The following is a 17,747-nucleotide window of genomic DNA, read 5'->3' as shown; positions in this document are numbered from 1 at the left end:
CCAGCCTTTAGAGACAGTGTTCAAGGAGCTATGATTGATACCTCCAGCCTTTAGAGACAGTGTTCAAGGAGATATGATTGATACCTCCAGCCTTAAGAGACAGTGTTCAAGGAGATGTGATTGATACCTCCAGCCTTAACCTCTTCAACCTATGGGGGCGCTATGTCATTATTGGATAAAAAAACGTGCCCGCTTTAAGCGCAATATTTTGTCACGAAAAGATGCTCGACTATGCATATAATTGGCAGCTTTGGAAAGAAAACACTCTGACGTTTTCAAAACTGCAAAGATATTATCTGTGAGTGCCCCAGAACTGATGCTACAGGTGAAACCAAGATGAAACCTCAAACAGGAAATGAGCTGAATTTTTAAAGCTCTGTTTTACTATCGTCTCCTTATATGGGGTGGCAGGGTAGCCTAGTGGTTTGAGTGTTGGACTAGTAACCTGAAGTTTGCGAGTTCAAACCCCCGAGCTGACAAGGTACAAATTTGTCGTTCTGCCCCTGAACAGGCAGTTAGCCCACTGTTCCTAGGCCGTCATTGAAAATAAGAATTTGTTCTTAACTGACTGGCCTGGTTAATTAAATAAAGGTAAAAAATAAAAATGTGTGCCGTGAACGAGCTTATGCTCTCTGCCGCTCGTCCAAGATGTCTGCAGCATTGTGACGTATTTGTAGGCATATCATTGGAAGATTGGCCATAAGAGACTACATTTGCCAGGTGTCCTTTGTCTAAATTGGTGCACAATTCTCAGTGACACTCATTTTACCATGCGTTACAGAGGGAGAAGCTCACTTCCAGGAACACTTCCATCATTAAAGAGATATGTAGAAAAACACCTTGGGGATTGATTCTAAACAACGTTTGCCATGTTTCAGTCGATATTATGGAGTTATTTTGGAAAAGGTTTGGTGTTTTTATAACTGAATTTTCAGTTTGTTTTGGTAGCCAAACATGACGCAGAAAACAGACCGATTTCTCCTGCACAAATAATCTTTCAGGAAAATGGAACATTTGTTATCTAACTGAGAGTCTCCTCATTGAAAACATCCGAAGTTCTTCAAAGGTAAATGATTTATTGAATGTTTTTGCTGGTTTTTGTGAAAATGTTGCCTGGTGATGCTAACGCTAAATGCTAATGCTAAATGCTAACGCTAAATGCTAACGCTAAATGCTAAAGCTAGTTTTGCTATGGTAGAGAAGCATATTTTTGAAAATCTGAGATGACAGTGTTGTTAACAAATGGCTAAGCATGAGAGCTAGCATATTGATTTCATTTCATTTGCGATTTTCATGAATAGTTAACGTTGCGTTATGGTAATGGGCTTGAGGCTGTAGTCATGATCCCGGATCCGGGTTGGCTCGACGCAAGATGTTAAGAGACAGTGTTCAAGGAGATATGATTGATACCTCCAGCCTTTAGAGACAGTGTTCAAGGAGCTATGATTGATACCTCCAGCCTTAAGAGACAGTGTTCAAGGAGATATGATTGATACCTTCAGCCTTAAGAGACAGTGTTCAATGAGATATGATTGATACCTCCAGCCTTTAGAGACAGTGTTCAAGGAGATATGATTGATACCTTCAGCCTTAAGACCCAGTGTTCAAGGAGGTATGATTGATACCTCCAGCCTTTAGAGACAGTGTTCAAGGAGATATGATATAGACCTCCAGCCTTAAGAGACAGTGTTCAAGGAGATATGATTGATACCTCCAGCCTTAAGAGACAGTGTTCAAGGAGATATGATTGATACCTCCAGCCTTTAGAGACAGTGTTCAAGGAGATATGATTGATACCTCCAGCCTTAAGTGACAGTGTTCAAGGAGATATGATTGATACCTCCAGCCTTGAGACAGTGTTCAAGGAGATATGATTGATACCTCCAGCCTTAAGTGACAGTGTTCAAGGAGATATGATAGGTGCCTCCAGCCTTAAGAGACAGTGTTCAAGGATTTGTGTCGCACTGCTACGCATTCTTGGCTAGCTGAAATAAAAAATAAAAATAAAAAACTATGCATAACGTACCTTCTTCCATATGTTTGGGGACTCCCCCACATGCCTTTTGGCGAACACCAAACAGCTTTTTTTTTCTTTAAGCAATGGCTTTTTTTCTGGCCACTCTTCCGTAAAGCCCAACTCTGAGGAGTGTACAGCTTAAAGTAGTGCTATGGACAGATACTCCAATCTCTGCTGTGGAGCTTTGCAGCTCCTTCAGGGTTATCTTTGGTCTCTTTGTTGCCTCTCTGATTCATGCCCTCCTTGTCTGTTCTGTGAGTTTTGGTGGGTGGCCTTCTCTTGGAAGGTTTGTTGTGTTGCCATGTTCTTTCAATTTTTTAATAGTGGATTTAATGGTGCTCCGTGGGATGTTCAAAGTTTATGATATTTTTTTATAACTCAACCCTGATCTGTACTTCTCCACAACTCTGTCCCTGACCTGTTTGGAGAGCTCCTTGGTCTTCATAGTGCTGCTTGCTTGTTGTTGCCCCTTGCTTAGTGGTGTTGCAGACTCTGGGGCCTGAGATCTACTTAGATACTGAGATCATGTGACACTTAGATTGCACACAGATGGACTTCATTTAACTAATTATGTGACTTCTGATCATATTTAGGAGCTTCATAGCAAAGCGGGTGAATAAATACACTTTTCAGGGGTTTTCTTTTTTTAATTTTTTAAAACAAGTAATTTTTTAAATTTCACTTCACCAGTTTGGACTATTTTGTGTCTGTCCATTACATGAAATCCAAATATAAATCTATTTAAATTACACGTTGTAATGCAACAAAACAGGAAAAACGCCAAGGGGGATGAATAATTTTGCAAGGCACTGTATTGTATATAGTATATAGTGTATGAAATGTTAATAGTGTATAACGTGTTTATGGTGTACACAGTGTACACCGAGTTTATATTGTATATATAATATATATAGTGTTTATGGTGTATATAGTGTTCATGGTGTTTATAGTGTTTATAGTGTTTATAATGTTAATAGTGTTTATAGTGTAAATATAGTGTCTATAGTATATAGTGCATATATTATAAATATAGTGTATATAGTATATAGTGTAAATATAGTGTATATAGTATATAGTGCATATATTATAAATATAGTGTATATAGTATATAGTGTAAATATAGTGTATATAGTATATAGTGTAAATATAGTGTATATAGTATATAGTGTAAATATAGTGTATATAGTATATAGTGCAAATATAGTGTATATAGTATATAGTGCAAATATAGTGTATATAGTGCATATAGTATAAATATAGTGTATATAGTATATAGTGTAAATATAGTGTATATAGTATATAATGTAAATATAGTGTATATAGTATATAGTGCATATAGCATAAATATAGTGTACATAGTATATAGTGTAAATATAGTGCATATAGTTTATATAGTGTATATGGTGTATATAGTGTTTATAGTGTACATAGTCTATATAGAATATAGTGGATATTGTATATATATACAGTATATAGTGTTTATAGTGTTTATAGTGTTTATAGCATATAGTGCATATAGTATATATAGTGTATATAGTATACATAGTGTATATAGTATATATAGTGTATATAGTGTATATTGTATATATAGTGTATATAGTGTATATAGTGTTTATAGTATATATAGTGTATATAGTATACATAGTGTATATAGTATATATAGTGTATATAGTATACATAGTGTATATAGTATATATAGTGTATATAGTGTACATAGTGAATATAGTGGATATTGTATATATAGTGTACATAGTATAAATAGTGTATACAGTGTATATAGTGTATATTGTGTGTACAGAACAGAAAAAGAGTGTGCGAGCAAGGAGGCCTACAAACCTGACTCAGCTACACCAGCTCTGTCAGGAGGAATGGGCCAAAATTCACCAAACTTATTGTGGGAAGCTTGTGGAAGGTTACCCAAAACATTTGACCCAAGTTAAACCATTTAAAGGCAATGCTACCAAATACCAATTGAGTGCATGTTAACTTCTGACCCACTGGGAATGTGATGAAAGAAATAAAAGCTGAAATAAATCATTCTCTCTACTATTATTCTGACATTTCACATTCTTAAAATGAAGTGGTGATCCGAACTGACCTAAAACAGGGACATTTTTACTTGGATTAAATGTCAGGAATTGTGAAAAACTGAGTTTAAATGTATTTGGCTAAGGTGTATGTAAACTTCAGATTTCGACTGTATATAGTATATATAGTATATATAATGTTTATAGTGTATGTAGTATATAGAGTGTATACAGTAGGCCTTTTGTGATTTGCTCTTTTTAAATGTGTTGCCAGAGAGTTAGGGTATAAAGGTCTGCAAGGATTGATTTGGGAGAATAAATTGCCGTGTTAGGGAGTCCTCTCCTCCCTCCCTCCGTCTGCGCTGAGCTGTGACTTATCCCCTCCCTCCCTCCATTCCTCCCTCTCTCCCTCCCTCCCTCCATTCCTCCCTCCCTCCATTCCTCGCTCTCTCCCTCCCTCCCTCCATTCCTCCCTCTCTCCCTCCCTGCCCTCCATTCCACCCTCTCTCCCTTCCTCCCTCCATTCCTCCCTCTCTCCCTCCCTGCCCTCCATTCCTCCCTCTCTCCCTCCCTCTCTCCCTCCCTCCCTCCATTCCTCCCTCTCTCCCTCCCTGCCCTCCATTCCTCCCTCTCGCCCTCCCTCCCTCCATTCCTCCCTCTCTCCCTCCCTCCCTCCATTCCTCCCTCTCTCCCTCCCTGCCCTCCATTCCTCCATTCCTCCCTCTCTCCATCCCTGACCTCCATTCCTCCATCTCTCCCTCCCTCCCTCCATTCCTCCCTCTCTCCCTCCCTGCCCTCCATTCCTCCCTCTCTCCCTCCCTCCCTCCATTCCTCCCTCTCTCCCTCCCTCCATTCCTCCCTCTCTCCCTCCCTCCCTCCATTCCTCCCTCTCTCCCTCCCTCCCTCCATTCCTCCCTCTCTCCCTACCTCCCTCCATTCCTCCCTCTCTCCCTCCCTCCCTCCATTCCTCCCTCTCTCCCTCCCTCCCTCCATTCCTCCCTCTCTCCCTACCTCCCTCCATTCCTCCCTCTCTCCCTCCCTCCCTCCCTCCATTCCTCCCTCTCTCCCTCCCTCCCTCCATTCCTCCCCTCTCTCTCTCTCTCTCTCTCTCTCTCTCTCTCTCTCTCTCTCTCTCTCTCTCTCTCTCTCTCTCCCCTCCCTCCCTCCCTCCCTCCCTCCCTCCCTCCCTCCCTCCCTCCCCGTGTGTGGATTAGTGAACTCTGCAGTTTACAGAGCAGTTCATCACAAACACGCAGAAAACACAAAGCTGTTGTTGTGGATTTCCGGGACAGATGGCTTGATGTTACATGTATTAGTGAGAGGATTTAAGAGAGCGAGAGAGGGAGAAGGAAAGAGAAAGGGCAAAGACAGAAAGACAGAGTGCACATAGAGAGACAGGGCGTGAAAGAAGGAGACAGAGTGAGAGAGAAGGTTAGGACCTCCCTGGTATTGTCAAGAGAGAATGGCAGAGAGGAGGAGGAGAGCAGAGGAGAAGAAAGTGTATTGATGCACACAATGTCCCATTGTGAGCACCGGCCCATCTGTGTGACACATTATTTCATCAATTGGGCCAAAGATATCCTCAACTTCTAATAGCAACATTTGTCCCTGTTCGGGAGTAAAAAGCTCTTTTGACAATTAAAAGCAGTGGGGGATCAATGATGTGAAATGTTCAAGGACTGTCTGAAGGCAGAGATTTATTTATAATAGTAGCACATTTTTCACAGTCAATAATGTTGGCTGTGTTGTTTCTCATATCCTGTGAGACACCATTCATCAGGACCAATAAGAGCCAAGCCATTTGTCTTCAGCTCTTTTGTGTCTGATAGGAGCTGCTGAAAACAGAAAAAACCAATTGGTCCGAACGAACGAAGCCATGCCAATGCCTGGCCTTGCATATCTGTGAATGAATGCACTGGGTTTCAACAACATCTATCACTGTGTAAACAGTAGCTAGGCTGTATACACAACAATACTCCCTCTGAAAGTGTACTTGAAACTATGTGAGAGAGAAGCTCAGTTGACAACAGGTAAGAACGACCGACTGCCCATTCTAGAATCTCACCACTACTTGCAGTAGTACAATAGATAGTACAAATGATAGTGATGGTGACTTCGCTAGAAAACATCTCCTTTGGTAATACTTTTAGATCAACATCTTCACATTTACAAAAACTGGAAACAAAAAGTTTATGTTGATAGAAATGGGAAGTTCACTGCAACGGCATGCCTCTTTACAGAATCTCATCACCAGGAACAGGAAGCTAAAGTTTGAGTGGCCTCGTGAGATAGCCTAGCTGTTGCAAATCTTGTGACGCCCTGTATCCAGGCCAGCCTGTCATGGCTTAGAGTGACAATACACAGAGAGAGCAGATTCTCTCCCACAATATAACCATTGTTCTTCTCCGCTACTGGCCTGTTGTGTCAATCATGCGCTCTGCGGTCAACCACAACAGAGAACATAAACACTATTACAATATATACCGTATAAACAGTACAACTTAGATAGGAGGGAAAAAAAAAAATGAGGGGGGGACTTAGTTAGGAGGAAACAAACACAGTGAGGGGGGACTTAGTTAGGAGGAAACAAACACAGTGAGGGGGGGGGACTTAGTTAGGAGGAAACAAACACAGTGAGGGGGGACTTAGTTAGGAGGAAACAAACACAGTGAGGGGGGACTTAGTTAGGAGGAAACAAACACAGTGAGGGGGGGGGGACTTAGTTAGGAGGAAACAAACACAGTGAGGGGGGGGGGACTTAGTTAGGAGGAAACAAACACAGTGAGGGGGGGGACTTAGTTAGGAGGAAACAAACACAGTGAGGGGGGACTTAGTTAGGAGGAAACAAACACAGTGAGGGGGGACTTAGTTAGGAGGAAACAAACACAGTGAGGGGGGACTTAGTTAGGAGGAAACAAACACAGTGAGGGGGGGGACTTAGTTAGGAGGAAACAAACACAGTGAGGGGGGGACTTAGTTAGGAGGAAACAAACACAGTGAGGGGGGACTTAGTTAGGAGGAAACAAACACAGTGAGGGGGGACTTAGTTAGGAGGAAACAAACACAGTGAGGGGGGACTTAGTTAGGAGGAAACAAACACAGTGAGGGGGGACTTAGTTAGGAGGAAACAAACACAGTGAGGGGGGACTTAGTTAGGAGGAAACAGACACAGTGAGGGGGGACTTAGTTAGGAGGAAACAAACACAGTGAAGGGGGGACTTAGTTAGGAGGAAACAAACACAGTGAGGGGGGACTTAGTTAGGAGGAAACAGACACAGTGAGGGGGGGGGACTTAGTTAGGAGGAAACAAACACAGTGAGGGGGGGACTTAGTTAGGAGGAAACAAACACAGTGAGGGGGGACAACTTAGTTAGGAGGAAACAAACACAGTGGGGGGGGACAACTTAGTTAGGAGGAAACAAACACAGTGAGGGGGGGGACTTAGTTAGGAGGAAACAAACACAGTGAGGGGGGACAAATTAGTTAGGAGGAAACAAACACAGTGAGGGGGGGGGACTTAGTTAGGAGGAAACAAACACAGTGAGGGGGGGGCAACTTAGTTAGGAGGAAACAAACACAGTGAGGGGGGGGACTTAGTTAGGAGGAAACAAACACAGTGAGGGGGGCAACTTAGTTAGGAGGAAACAAACACAGTGAGGGGGGGGGCTTAGTTAGGAGGAAACAAACACAGTGAGGGGGGGACTTAGTTAGGAGGAAACAAACACAGTGAGGGGGGACTTAGTTAGGAGGAAACAAACACAGTGAGGGGGGACTTAGTTAGGAGGAAACCAACACAGTGAGGGGGGGACTTAGTTAGGAGGAAACAAACACAGTGAGGGGTGGGACTTAGTTAGGAGGAAACCAACACAGTGAGGGGGCTTAGTTAGGAGGAAACAAACACAGTGAGGGGGGACAACTTAGTTAGGAGGAAACAAACACAGTGAGGGGGGGGGACAACTTAGTTAGGAGGAAACAAACACAGTGAGGGGGAGGGACAACTTAGTTAGGAGGAAACAAACACAGTGAGGGGGGACAACTTAGTTAGGAGGAAACAAACACAGTGAGGGGGGACAACTTAGTTAGGAGGAAACAAACACAGTGAGGGGGGACTTAGTTAGGAGGAAACAAACACAGTGAGGGGGGACTTAGTTAGGAGGAAACAAACACAGTGAGGGGGGACTTAGTTAGGAGGAAACAAACACAGTGAGGGGGGCAACTTAGTTAGGAGGAAACAAACACAGTGAGGGGGGACATTAGTTAGGAGGAAACAAACACAGTGAGGGGGGGACTTAGTTAGGAGGAAACAAACACAGTGAGGGGGGACTTAGTTAGGAGGAAACAAACACATTGAGGGGGGACTTAGTTAGGAGGAAACAAACACAGTGAGGGGGGACTTAGTTAGGAGGAAACAAACACAGTGAGGGGGGGGACTTAGTTAGGAGGAAACAAACACAGTGAGGGGGGGACTTAGTTAGGAGGAAACAAACACAGTGAGGGGGGGGACAACTTAGTTAGCTTTCACTTTCCATTTCTCTCAATAGGTCTCTTTTGAGAAAAAATATCAACAATTCTCTCTCCCACTGTTATATCTGGTGTAACTCTCCTGTCTTATCCGATGTCCTGTGTGAATTTAAGTATTCTCCCTCTAATTCTCTCTCTCTCTGTCTCTTTCTCTCGGAGGACCTGAGCTGTTTGGACGACCTGGCCTGATGACTCCTGGCTGTGCCCAGTCCACCTGGTCTTGCTGCTGCTCGAGCTTCAACTGTTCTGCCTGCGGCTATGAAACCCTGACCTGTTCACCAGACGTGCTACCTTGTCCTGGACCTGCTGTTTTCATCTCTCTCTGTCTCTCTCTCGCACTCTCTCACACACTCTCTCCTCCCTACCTCCCTCCCTCCCTCACTCCCTCATGGCGCATTTACAGTGTGTGAACATTTAGAGGAATATGATTTTTGAATGGCAGCCTGACTCACAGCCAGAAGACTGTAAAGTGGTTAGATGGTGCTTCCTATATCCATTAGTTATGACTAAGATAGAGACATGAGAGAGAACCTTCCACGTCTTCACATAACCTCAACCTGAGGAACACGGAGCTGCCTTCCACATCTCCAGCACTAACCTCAACCAGAGGAACATGGAGCTGCCTTCCACGTCTCCAGCACTAACCTCAACCTGAGGAACACGGAGCTGCCTTCCACGTCTCCAGCACTAACCTCAACCTGAGGAACATGGAGCTGCCTTCCACGTCTCCAGCACTAACCTCAACCTGAGGAACACGGAGCTGCCTTCCACGTCTCCAGCACTAACCTCAACCTGAGGAACACGGAGCTGCCTTCCACGTCTCCAGCACTAACCTCAACCTGAGGAACACGGAGATGCCTTCCACGTCTCCAGCACTAACCTCAACCTGAGGAACACGGAGCTGCCTTCCACGTCTCCAGCACTAACCTCAACCTGAGGAACACGGAGCTGCCTTCCACGTCTCCAGCACTAACCTCAACCTGAGGAACACGGAGCTGCCTTCCACGTCTCCAGCACTAACCTCAACCTGAGGAACACGGAGCTGCCTTCCACGTCTCCAGCACTAACCTCAAACTGAGGAACATGGAGCTGCCTTCAGGCAATTACATAAATGACAAAAAGGTAATGTTTTGCTCCCTTCCCAAGACAGTCTATCCCACCGATTATATCTGCCGTTTCTCAAAAAGAGGGACAGGATATGGGGACAACGGCAATATCCTCTGCCATCGCAGCTATTCCTTACACAGCGGTAGGTAGATAAATCTGTTATTACAGATACATCGACCTGCGCTTCACCACCAGTTTACCACCATTTCATTTGGGTCTGTCTGTCTGTCAGTCTGTCAGTCTCTCTCCCGAGCAGATTAACTGAGCAGAGAAAACAAGTAATAGCTTATGGTACAAAGCCAGACTAGATTTAACTGAAGAACCACAGACTCTGATTAGATCTAACTGAAGATCCACAGACTCTGATTAGATCTAACTGAAGATCCACATTCTCTGATTAGATCTAACTGAAGAACCACAGACTCTGATTAGATCTAACTGAAGATCCACAGACTCTGATTAGATCTAACTGAAGATCCACAGACTCTGATTAGATCTAACTGAAGAACCACAGACTCTGATTAGATCTAACTGAAGATCCACAGACTCTGATTAGATCTAACTGAAGATCCACAGACTGATTAGATCTAACTGAAGATCCACAGACTCTGATTGGATCTAACTGAAGATACACAGACTCTGATTGGATCTAACTGAAGATCCACAGACTCTGATTGGATCTAACTGAAGATCCACAGACTCTGATTGGATCTAACTGAAGATCCACAGACTCTGGCAACAGATGCTTGTTTGTTTGTGTGGCATTTTGTGCCAATTCCTCCGTGTTGGAGCAGTGTGCGCAGCCGTGCAATGTCGTGTGTGTTTGTGTGTGTCTGTGTCTGTGTCTGTGTCTGTGTCTGTGTCTGTGTCTGTGTGTGTGTGTGTGTGTGTGTGTGTGTGTGTGTGTGTGTGTGTGTGTGTGTGTGTGTGTGTGTGTGTGTGTGTGTGTGTGTGTGTGTGTGTGTGGTGTGGTGTGGTGTGTGTGTGTGTGTGTGTGTGTGTGTGTGTGTGTGTGTGTGTGTGTGTGTGTGTGTGTGTGTGTGTGTGTGTGTGTGTGTGTGTGCGTGTGGAGGTTAGGCAGAGGGTGCAGTGTGGGCGCTGAATAGAGAAATGCTATTCCATTCCGCTGTCTGACACACTACAGAGAGTGAGACAAAATGGGACAAATACCAGATTGAGACTGCATGCAGAATTCTGCAAAAATATCCTCTGTGTACAGTCATGGCCAAAGGTTTTGAGAACGACACAAATTTTAATTTCCACAAAGTCTGCTGCCTCAGTTTGTATGATGGCAATTTGCATATACTCCAGAATGATATGAAGAGTGATCAAATTAATTGCAAATTCCCTCTTTTCCATGCAAATGAACTGAATCCCCCCCCAAAAAAAACCTCTCTGATGAATCCCCTTTCCAATTGATTGGGGCACCCGGAGAAAGGTTTGTCGGGAGAAGACAAGGTGAGCGCTACCATCAGTCCTGTGTCATGCCAACAGTAAAGCATCCTGAGACCTTTCATGTGTGGGGTTGCTTCTCAGCCAAGGGAGTGGGCTCACTCACACTTTTGCCTAAGAACACAGCCATGAATAAAGAATGGTACCAACACATCCTCCGAGAGCAACTTCTCCCAACCATCCAGGAACAGTTTGGTGACGAACAATGCCTTTTCCAGCATGTTGGAGCACCTTGCCATAAGGCAAAAGTGATAACTAAGTGGCTTGGGGAACAAAACATCGATATTTTGGGTACATGGCCAGGAAACTCCCCAGACCTTAATCCCATTGAGAACTTGTGGTCAATCCTCAAGAGGCGGGTGGACAAACAAAACCCCACAAATTATGACAAACTCCAAGCATTGATTATGCAAGAATGGGCTGCCATCAGTCAGGGTGTGGCCCAGAAGTTAATTGACAGCATGCCAGGGCAGATTGCAGAGGTCTTGAAAAAGAAGGGTCAACACTGCAAATATTGACTCTTTGCATCAACTTCATGTAATTGTCAATAAAAGCCTTTGACACTTATGAAATGCTTGTAATTATACTTCAGTATTCCATAGTAACATCTGACAAAAATAGCTAAAGACACTGAAGCAACAAACTTTGTGGAAATTAATATGTGTGTCATTTTAAAACTTTTTGCCACGACTGTACAACGTAAAACACCAAATAATGCATGCAGAGCAGAATTAGGCTGATACCCACTAATGATCAAAATCCAGAAAAGAACCGTTAAATTCTACAACCACCTAAAAGGAAGCGATTCACACACCTTCCATAACAAAGCAATCACCCACAGAAAGATTAACCTGGAGAAGAGTCCCCTAAGCAAGCTGGTCCTGGGGCTCTGTTCACAAACAGACCCCACAGAGCCCCAGGACAGCAATGCAATTTGACCCAACCAAATCATGAGAAAACAAAAAGATAATTACTTGACACATTGGAAAGAATTAACAAAAAAACTGAGCAAACTAGAATGCTATTTGGCCCTAAACAGAGAGTACACAGTGGCAGAATACCTGAACCTTGAGACTGACCCAAACTTAAGGAAAGCTTTGACTATGCACAGACTCGGTGAGCATAGCCTTGCTATTGAGAAAGGCCGCCATAGGCAGAACTGGCTTTCAAGAGAAGACAGGCTATGTGCACACTGCTGACGAAATTAGGTGGAGACTGAGCTGCACATCCTAACCTCCTGCCCAATGTATGACCATATTAGCGACACATATTGCCCTCAGATTACACAGATCCACTAAGAATTCGAAAACAAACCTGATTTTGATAAACTCCCACATCTACTGGGTGAAATACCACAGTGTGCCATCACTGCAGCAAGATTTGTGACCTATTGCCACAAGAAAAGGTTAGTGAATAACAAACAACATTGTAAATACAACTCATATTTATGCTTTTTTATTTTACCTTTGGTACTTCAACCATTTGTACATTGTTACAACACTGTATATATACATAATATGACATTTGTGATGTCTTTATTATTTTGGAACTTCTGTGAGTGTAATGTTTACTGTTCATTTGTATTGTTTATTTCACTTTTGTATATTATCTACTTCACTTGCTTTGGCAATGTTGACATCTGTTTCCCATGCCAATAAAGCCCCTTGGGGAGAGGGAGAGAGAGAGAGGCTAACAGATGAAGGAGTAAGCAGGTTCTCAGAAAGTGGAAAAGAGATGACAGAGAAGGAGAGAGTGGCAAAGATTAGGAAGAGGGGAAGAGATGAGAGAGGAAGAGAGGTATGAAAGACTGAGATGAGGAAGAGAGGTATGAAAGACTGAGATGAGGAAGAGAGGTATGAAAGACTGAGATGAGGAAGAGAGGTATGAAAGACTGAGATGAGGAAGAGAGGTATGAAAGACTGAGATGAGGTAGAGAGGTACGAAAGACTGAGATGAGGTAGAGAGGTACGAAAGACTGAGATGAGGTAGAGAGGTACGAAAGACTGAGATGAGGAAGAGAGGTATGAAAGACTGAGATGAGGAAGAGAGGTATGAAAGACTGAGATGAGGAAGAGAGGTATGAAAGACTGAGATGAGGAAGAGAGGTATGAAAGACTGAGATGAGGAAGAGAGGTACGAAAGACTGAGATGAGGAAGAGAGGTATGAAAGACTGAGATGAGGAAGAGAGGTATGAAAGACTGAGATGAGGAAGAGAGGTAGATGAAAGACGGAGATGAGGAGGAAGAAAGACTGAGATGAGGAAGAGAGGTAAAGACTGAGATGAGGTAGAGAGGTACGAAAGACGGAGATGAGGAAGAGAGGTATGAAAGAGAAAGAGGGATGAGGGGGAGAGGTGAGGTGAGGGGGAGGGGATGAGAGAAGGAGGAGATGAGAGAGGGAGGAGATGAGAGAGGGAGGAGATGAGAGAGGGAGGGAGAGATAAGAGAGAGGGAGGAGATGAGAAATGGATATGTGAAAGGGGGGTAATGAGAGAGGGAGGAGGTGAGAGAGGGAGGAGGTGAGAGAGGGAGGAGGTGAGTGAGGGAGATACAATACAGAGGGAGGAGATGAGAGAGGGAGAGACAAGAGGAGGACATGAGAAAGGGAGATGTGTGAAAGGGAGGTGGTGAGAGAGGGAGGAGGTGAGAGAGGGAGGAGATGAGAGAGGAAGGGAGAGACAAGAGAGAGGGAGGAGGTGAGAAAGGGAGGCAATGAGAGAGGGAGGTGAGAGAGGGAGAAACAATAGAGAGGGAGAAAAAAGAGAGAAGGGAGAGACAAGAGGGAGGAGATGAGAAAGGGAGAGGTGTGAAAGGGAGGCGATGAGAGAGGGAGGAGGTGAGAGATGGAGGAGATGAGAGAGTGAGAGACAAGAGTGAGGGAGGACAGCCATAGTGATATTGAAGGACCGTCCAACAACAGCCATAGTGATATTGAGGGAAAGATACACAGTAAGATTTACAGTAAGATCAGCTTTGTGTATTACCCCCTGATGGTTTTTGGTTCATGTTACACGTTAGCAGGGGTACCACCGATAAGGTTCAACGCTGAAACAGTCAAGTACCAAGACTGGAGAGACTGGAGAAGAAACGGCCAGTATCAGACCGTTATAAATCGTGTCTCAGTCTGTCAGTCAGTCACCACATGCTTTTCCAGAGGTGAAACACGACCAACACAGTGTGGTTTCATAACTGGGATTCAAACAACAAGCTGGGGGAGGTTGACAGAGTGAAACTAATAACCACAATGATGAAAGGTAGCTGGCCTGCCATAGCCACCTCCACAACAGCCTTGGGACTATTATGTTCAATCTGACATGTTGGTCAAAATATGATTATTCACGTAGAGTTGCTCTTTAGAAAGTCCTCCACATGTGCAACGTGTCCGATTTGTGGAAAAGCCCATTTAAGGTGGGAAAAAAAATCCATTAAGTATCAGAAAGCAAACAACTTTGATGCTTGGTGCTATAAGGTTCCATCTGCTAACCAACCACACAATGCCAGGTTGTCACTCAAAAATGATTGTATGTAAGGTGTCATGAAAGAGAAAGACATAACCAAACAGTTCTGAGATCTGGAATTTGAACAACAACAAAAAAGGACTCTCTGATAGAACCTTTGTCCCAAGTCCTTGATTATTGATATAGATTCTTGTCCTCTTTTGCAATTATATTGAACAAAAATATAAACACAACATACAACAATTTCAAAGATTTTACTGAGTTACAGTTCTTAGAAGAAAATCTGTCAATTTAAAGAAATTAATTTGGCCCATAATCTATGGATTTCACATGACTGAGCAGGGGCACAGACATAGGTGGGCCTGGGAAGGCATAGGCCTACCCACTTGGGAGCCAGGTCCACTGACTGGGGAGCCAGGCCCATCCAATAAGAATGAGTTTTTCCTGACAAATGGGTATTATTACAGACAGATTTTCCCTCTGCATTCACCCCCCCCCCCCCCAGACGATCCAGCACAGCAGGTGAAGAGGCCGAATGTAGAGGTCCTGACCTGTGATTGTGAGGCCGGCTTATGGTAGGGAAATTAAGATCCAATTCTCTGGACACATCTCTGCTGGAAATTCCTGTAGTCAGTATGTCAATTGAAAGCTCCCTCGAAGCTTGAGAAATCTGTGGCATTCTGTTTTGTGACAAAACTGCACATTTTAGAGTGGCCTTTTATTGTACCCAGCACAAGGTGCACCGGTGTAAAGACCATGCTGTTTAATCAGCTTCTTGATTTTCCATACCTGTCACGTGGATGGATTTATTTTTGTCAAATGAGAAATGCTCACTAACAGGGATACAAGCAAATTTGTGGACAAAATTTGAGAGAAATAAGCTTTTTGTGTGTATGGTTGTCACGTCCTGACCTTCGTTCCTTTTTTATGTCTCTATTTTAGTTTGGTCAGGGCGTGAGTTGGGGTGGGCATTCTATGTTTTGTGTTCTATGTTTTCTGTTTCTATGTGTTTGGCCTGGTATGGTTCCTAATCAGAGGCAGCTGGCAATTGTTATCTCTGATTGAGAACCATACTTAGGCAGCCTGTTTTCCCACTATGATTTGTGGGTAGTTGTGTTCTGTCTTTGTATTAGTTACCAGATAGAACTGTTTCGGTTGTTCTTTTCGTTTGGTTTACATTGTAGTGTTCAGTTTAATAAGATGAGGAACACTTACCACGCTGCATATTGGTCCGATCCTTCCTACTCCTCAGAAGAGGAGGAAAACCGTTACAATGGAACATTTCTGGAATTTTTTATTTCAGTTCATGAAAAATGGGACACTTGTTGCGTTTATATTTATGTTCAGTATACTTGGATTTTTTTAAACCACTTTTTCGGAAGAATGTCGTTCACTTAAGCTCTTTATGATTAAACAAACGGGTAAATACAGGTGCCTTAGAGAGCATTTATAGTCATAAAAATCACTGAATTAATATTGAATTATCTAACGGACAGTTGCAGCGAAGCAGTGTGCCAGATCACACTATACACACTATACATATGAATAGCAATGTAACTAGAGTGCTTTAAAATGGAACTAGTGGATGAGGTGTTTTTTTTCTCTCTTTTGTTTCATCATAATTTTTTTTTTACAAAAGTCTTATTCTAAAATCTTAACGCATGAACACAATGTCACGATGATGCGGGAGGCGGTGAGAATGGAGGCAGACATCATTAGCCATCATCGCCCATCATGGTCAGAGGGACAGGTTTCTGCTCTACAGTCATCCTGGAATGTAACGGTGCTGTAAAAATACACCAGCTGTCTTTATGACACTGGGAACATCAGGCAGACACACTGTGGGTGACAGCGTGTACCATTATCATTACTAGGTACTATTGGTAACCTGCTGTCCAGTCGGTGGTACAGGTCACTGTAGCCTATGTCGTGTAAAGTGCTTTGAGCACATAGACAAGTGTTATAAACATAATCCGTTGATATTATTATATGTGTATTAAATCAAATCAAATATACATTGTATTGGTCCCATACATGTGTTTAGCAGACGGTATAGCGGGTGTAGCAAAATGCTAGTGTTACTATCGTGTTATAACTTATATAACTTCGTGATCAATACAACTCTGACCAGAGCTATAGCAACCTAGGCTACATTATACACATAGCCTGCCTCTCATAACCACTCGGATACTATCCAGTCTTTATCAAATACACAACCTATATCCATCAAAGCCTTGCATGCAGTATTGTAAAGATAATGCATGGCAAACAGCTGTTGTCAACGATAGAGTTGACTCTGTGATCTGGCACTTATCCTAAATTATAACTTTTGACAACATAGTTATCGATGTGGTGATAAAGAATATATATATAAAAAGAGTCCCATTTATTGCAAGATAATAATATACGTGAATCTTCAACAAATTGAAACATTGTCATTGCCATCATATTCTGTTAAATGTTACATATCTTACATTCTAACGAAACAAATCTTAACTAAATGCAACCACTGAAGGAAAGTTAATCATGTTGTTTTGCTCATCTGTTATTTTCCTCTGTAAAGCTCACAGCAGGACAGCTGCCTACGGAGCAACTAATCCTCTTCTAATCCAGTTTCCAGGGACCCTGACTCCCTGCCTCCCTGCGCTGACCGCAGATACCTCTCTGTGGAAGCCTCTCCTCTCAGCCTATACAGCGAAGTGTCACTCACCCCTAGTTTCTTACTCCGTATCCGCACGTATCCCTGTTTCACTATATCATTGAAGTTGGAGGCCATGGTCAGCGTGGTCCACCACTTCCCCAGAAAAGTAACCTCCTTTTCGCCCACAAAAAAAGTCGACCACCGCGGAATCAGTCCGATATCCACAACATAAAAGCAACACGGCAACCTGCTGCGGTGTCAATGCTCGGGCAACAGCCGGCGTCGGCGCAGCGGCGCGTTCCATCAAGCAGTAGGGAGATACCATTCGTCAGCTGATTTCATTCAGACTATGAATAGAGCGGGTGGGTGGGGGGGGCTCTTCCTGGAACGCACCATCACCTCTTCTTCAGGGGAGCAGCAGGCAGTGCGCGTAAAACAGAAGGCTTCGCTATGCACAATGATCTCTCTTCTCAAATCAAATCACATTTTATTTGACACATGCGATGAATACAACTGACGTAGAT

At 43.4% G+C, this 17,747-nt stretch overlaps 1 protein-coding gene across 2 annotated transcripts in view; it reads right to left on the bottom strand.

The window, feature by feature from the left end:
• LOC124039097 (docking protein 6-like) overlaps positions 1 to 17,496 on the bottom strand; it is a 116,500-nt gene extending 99,004 nt beyond the window's left edge. For both annotated transcript variants that reach the window (XM_046354978.1, XM_046354979.1), the window contains exon 1: positions 17,293 to 17,496. In XM_046354978.1, coding sequence (XP_046210934.1) covers positions 17,293 to 17,358 — 66 coding nt within the window. In that variant the 5' untranslated portion in view covers positions 17,359 to 17,496. The remainder of the gene's footprint in view (positions 1 to 17,292) is intronic.
• Between the last annotated feature and the right edge of the window lie 251 nt (positions 17,497 to 17,747).

The sequence above is a fragment of the Oncorhynchus gorbuscha genome, linkage group LG07 (genome assembly GCF_021184085.1).
Source record: "Oncorhynchus gorbuscha isolate QuinsamMale2020 ecotype Even-year linkage group LG07, OgorEven_v1.0, whole genome shotgun sequence".
Classification (NCBI taxonomy): domain Eukaryota; kingdom Metazoa; phylum Chordata; class Actinopteri; order Salmoniformes; family Salmonidae; genus Oncorhynchus; species Oncorhynchus gorbuscha.
The sequence above is the reverse complement of the archived record's forward strand: the minus strand, read 5'-3'. Positions and strand labels throughout refer to the sequence as shown.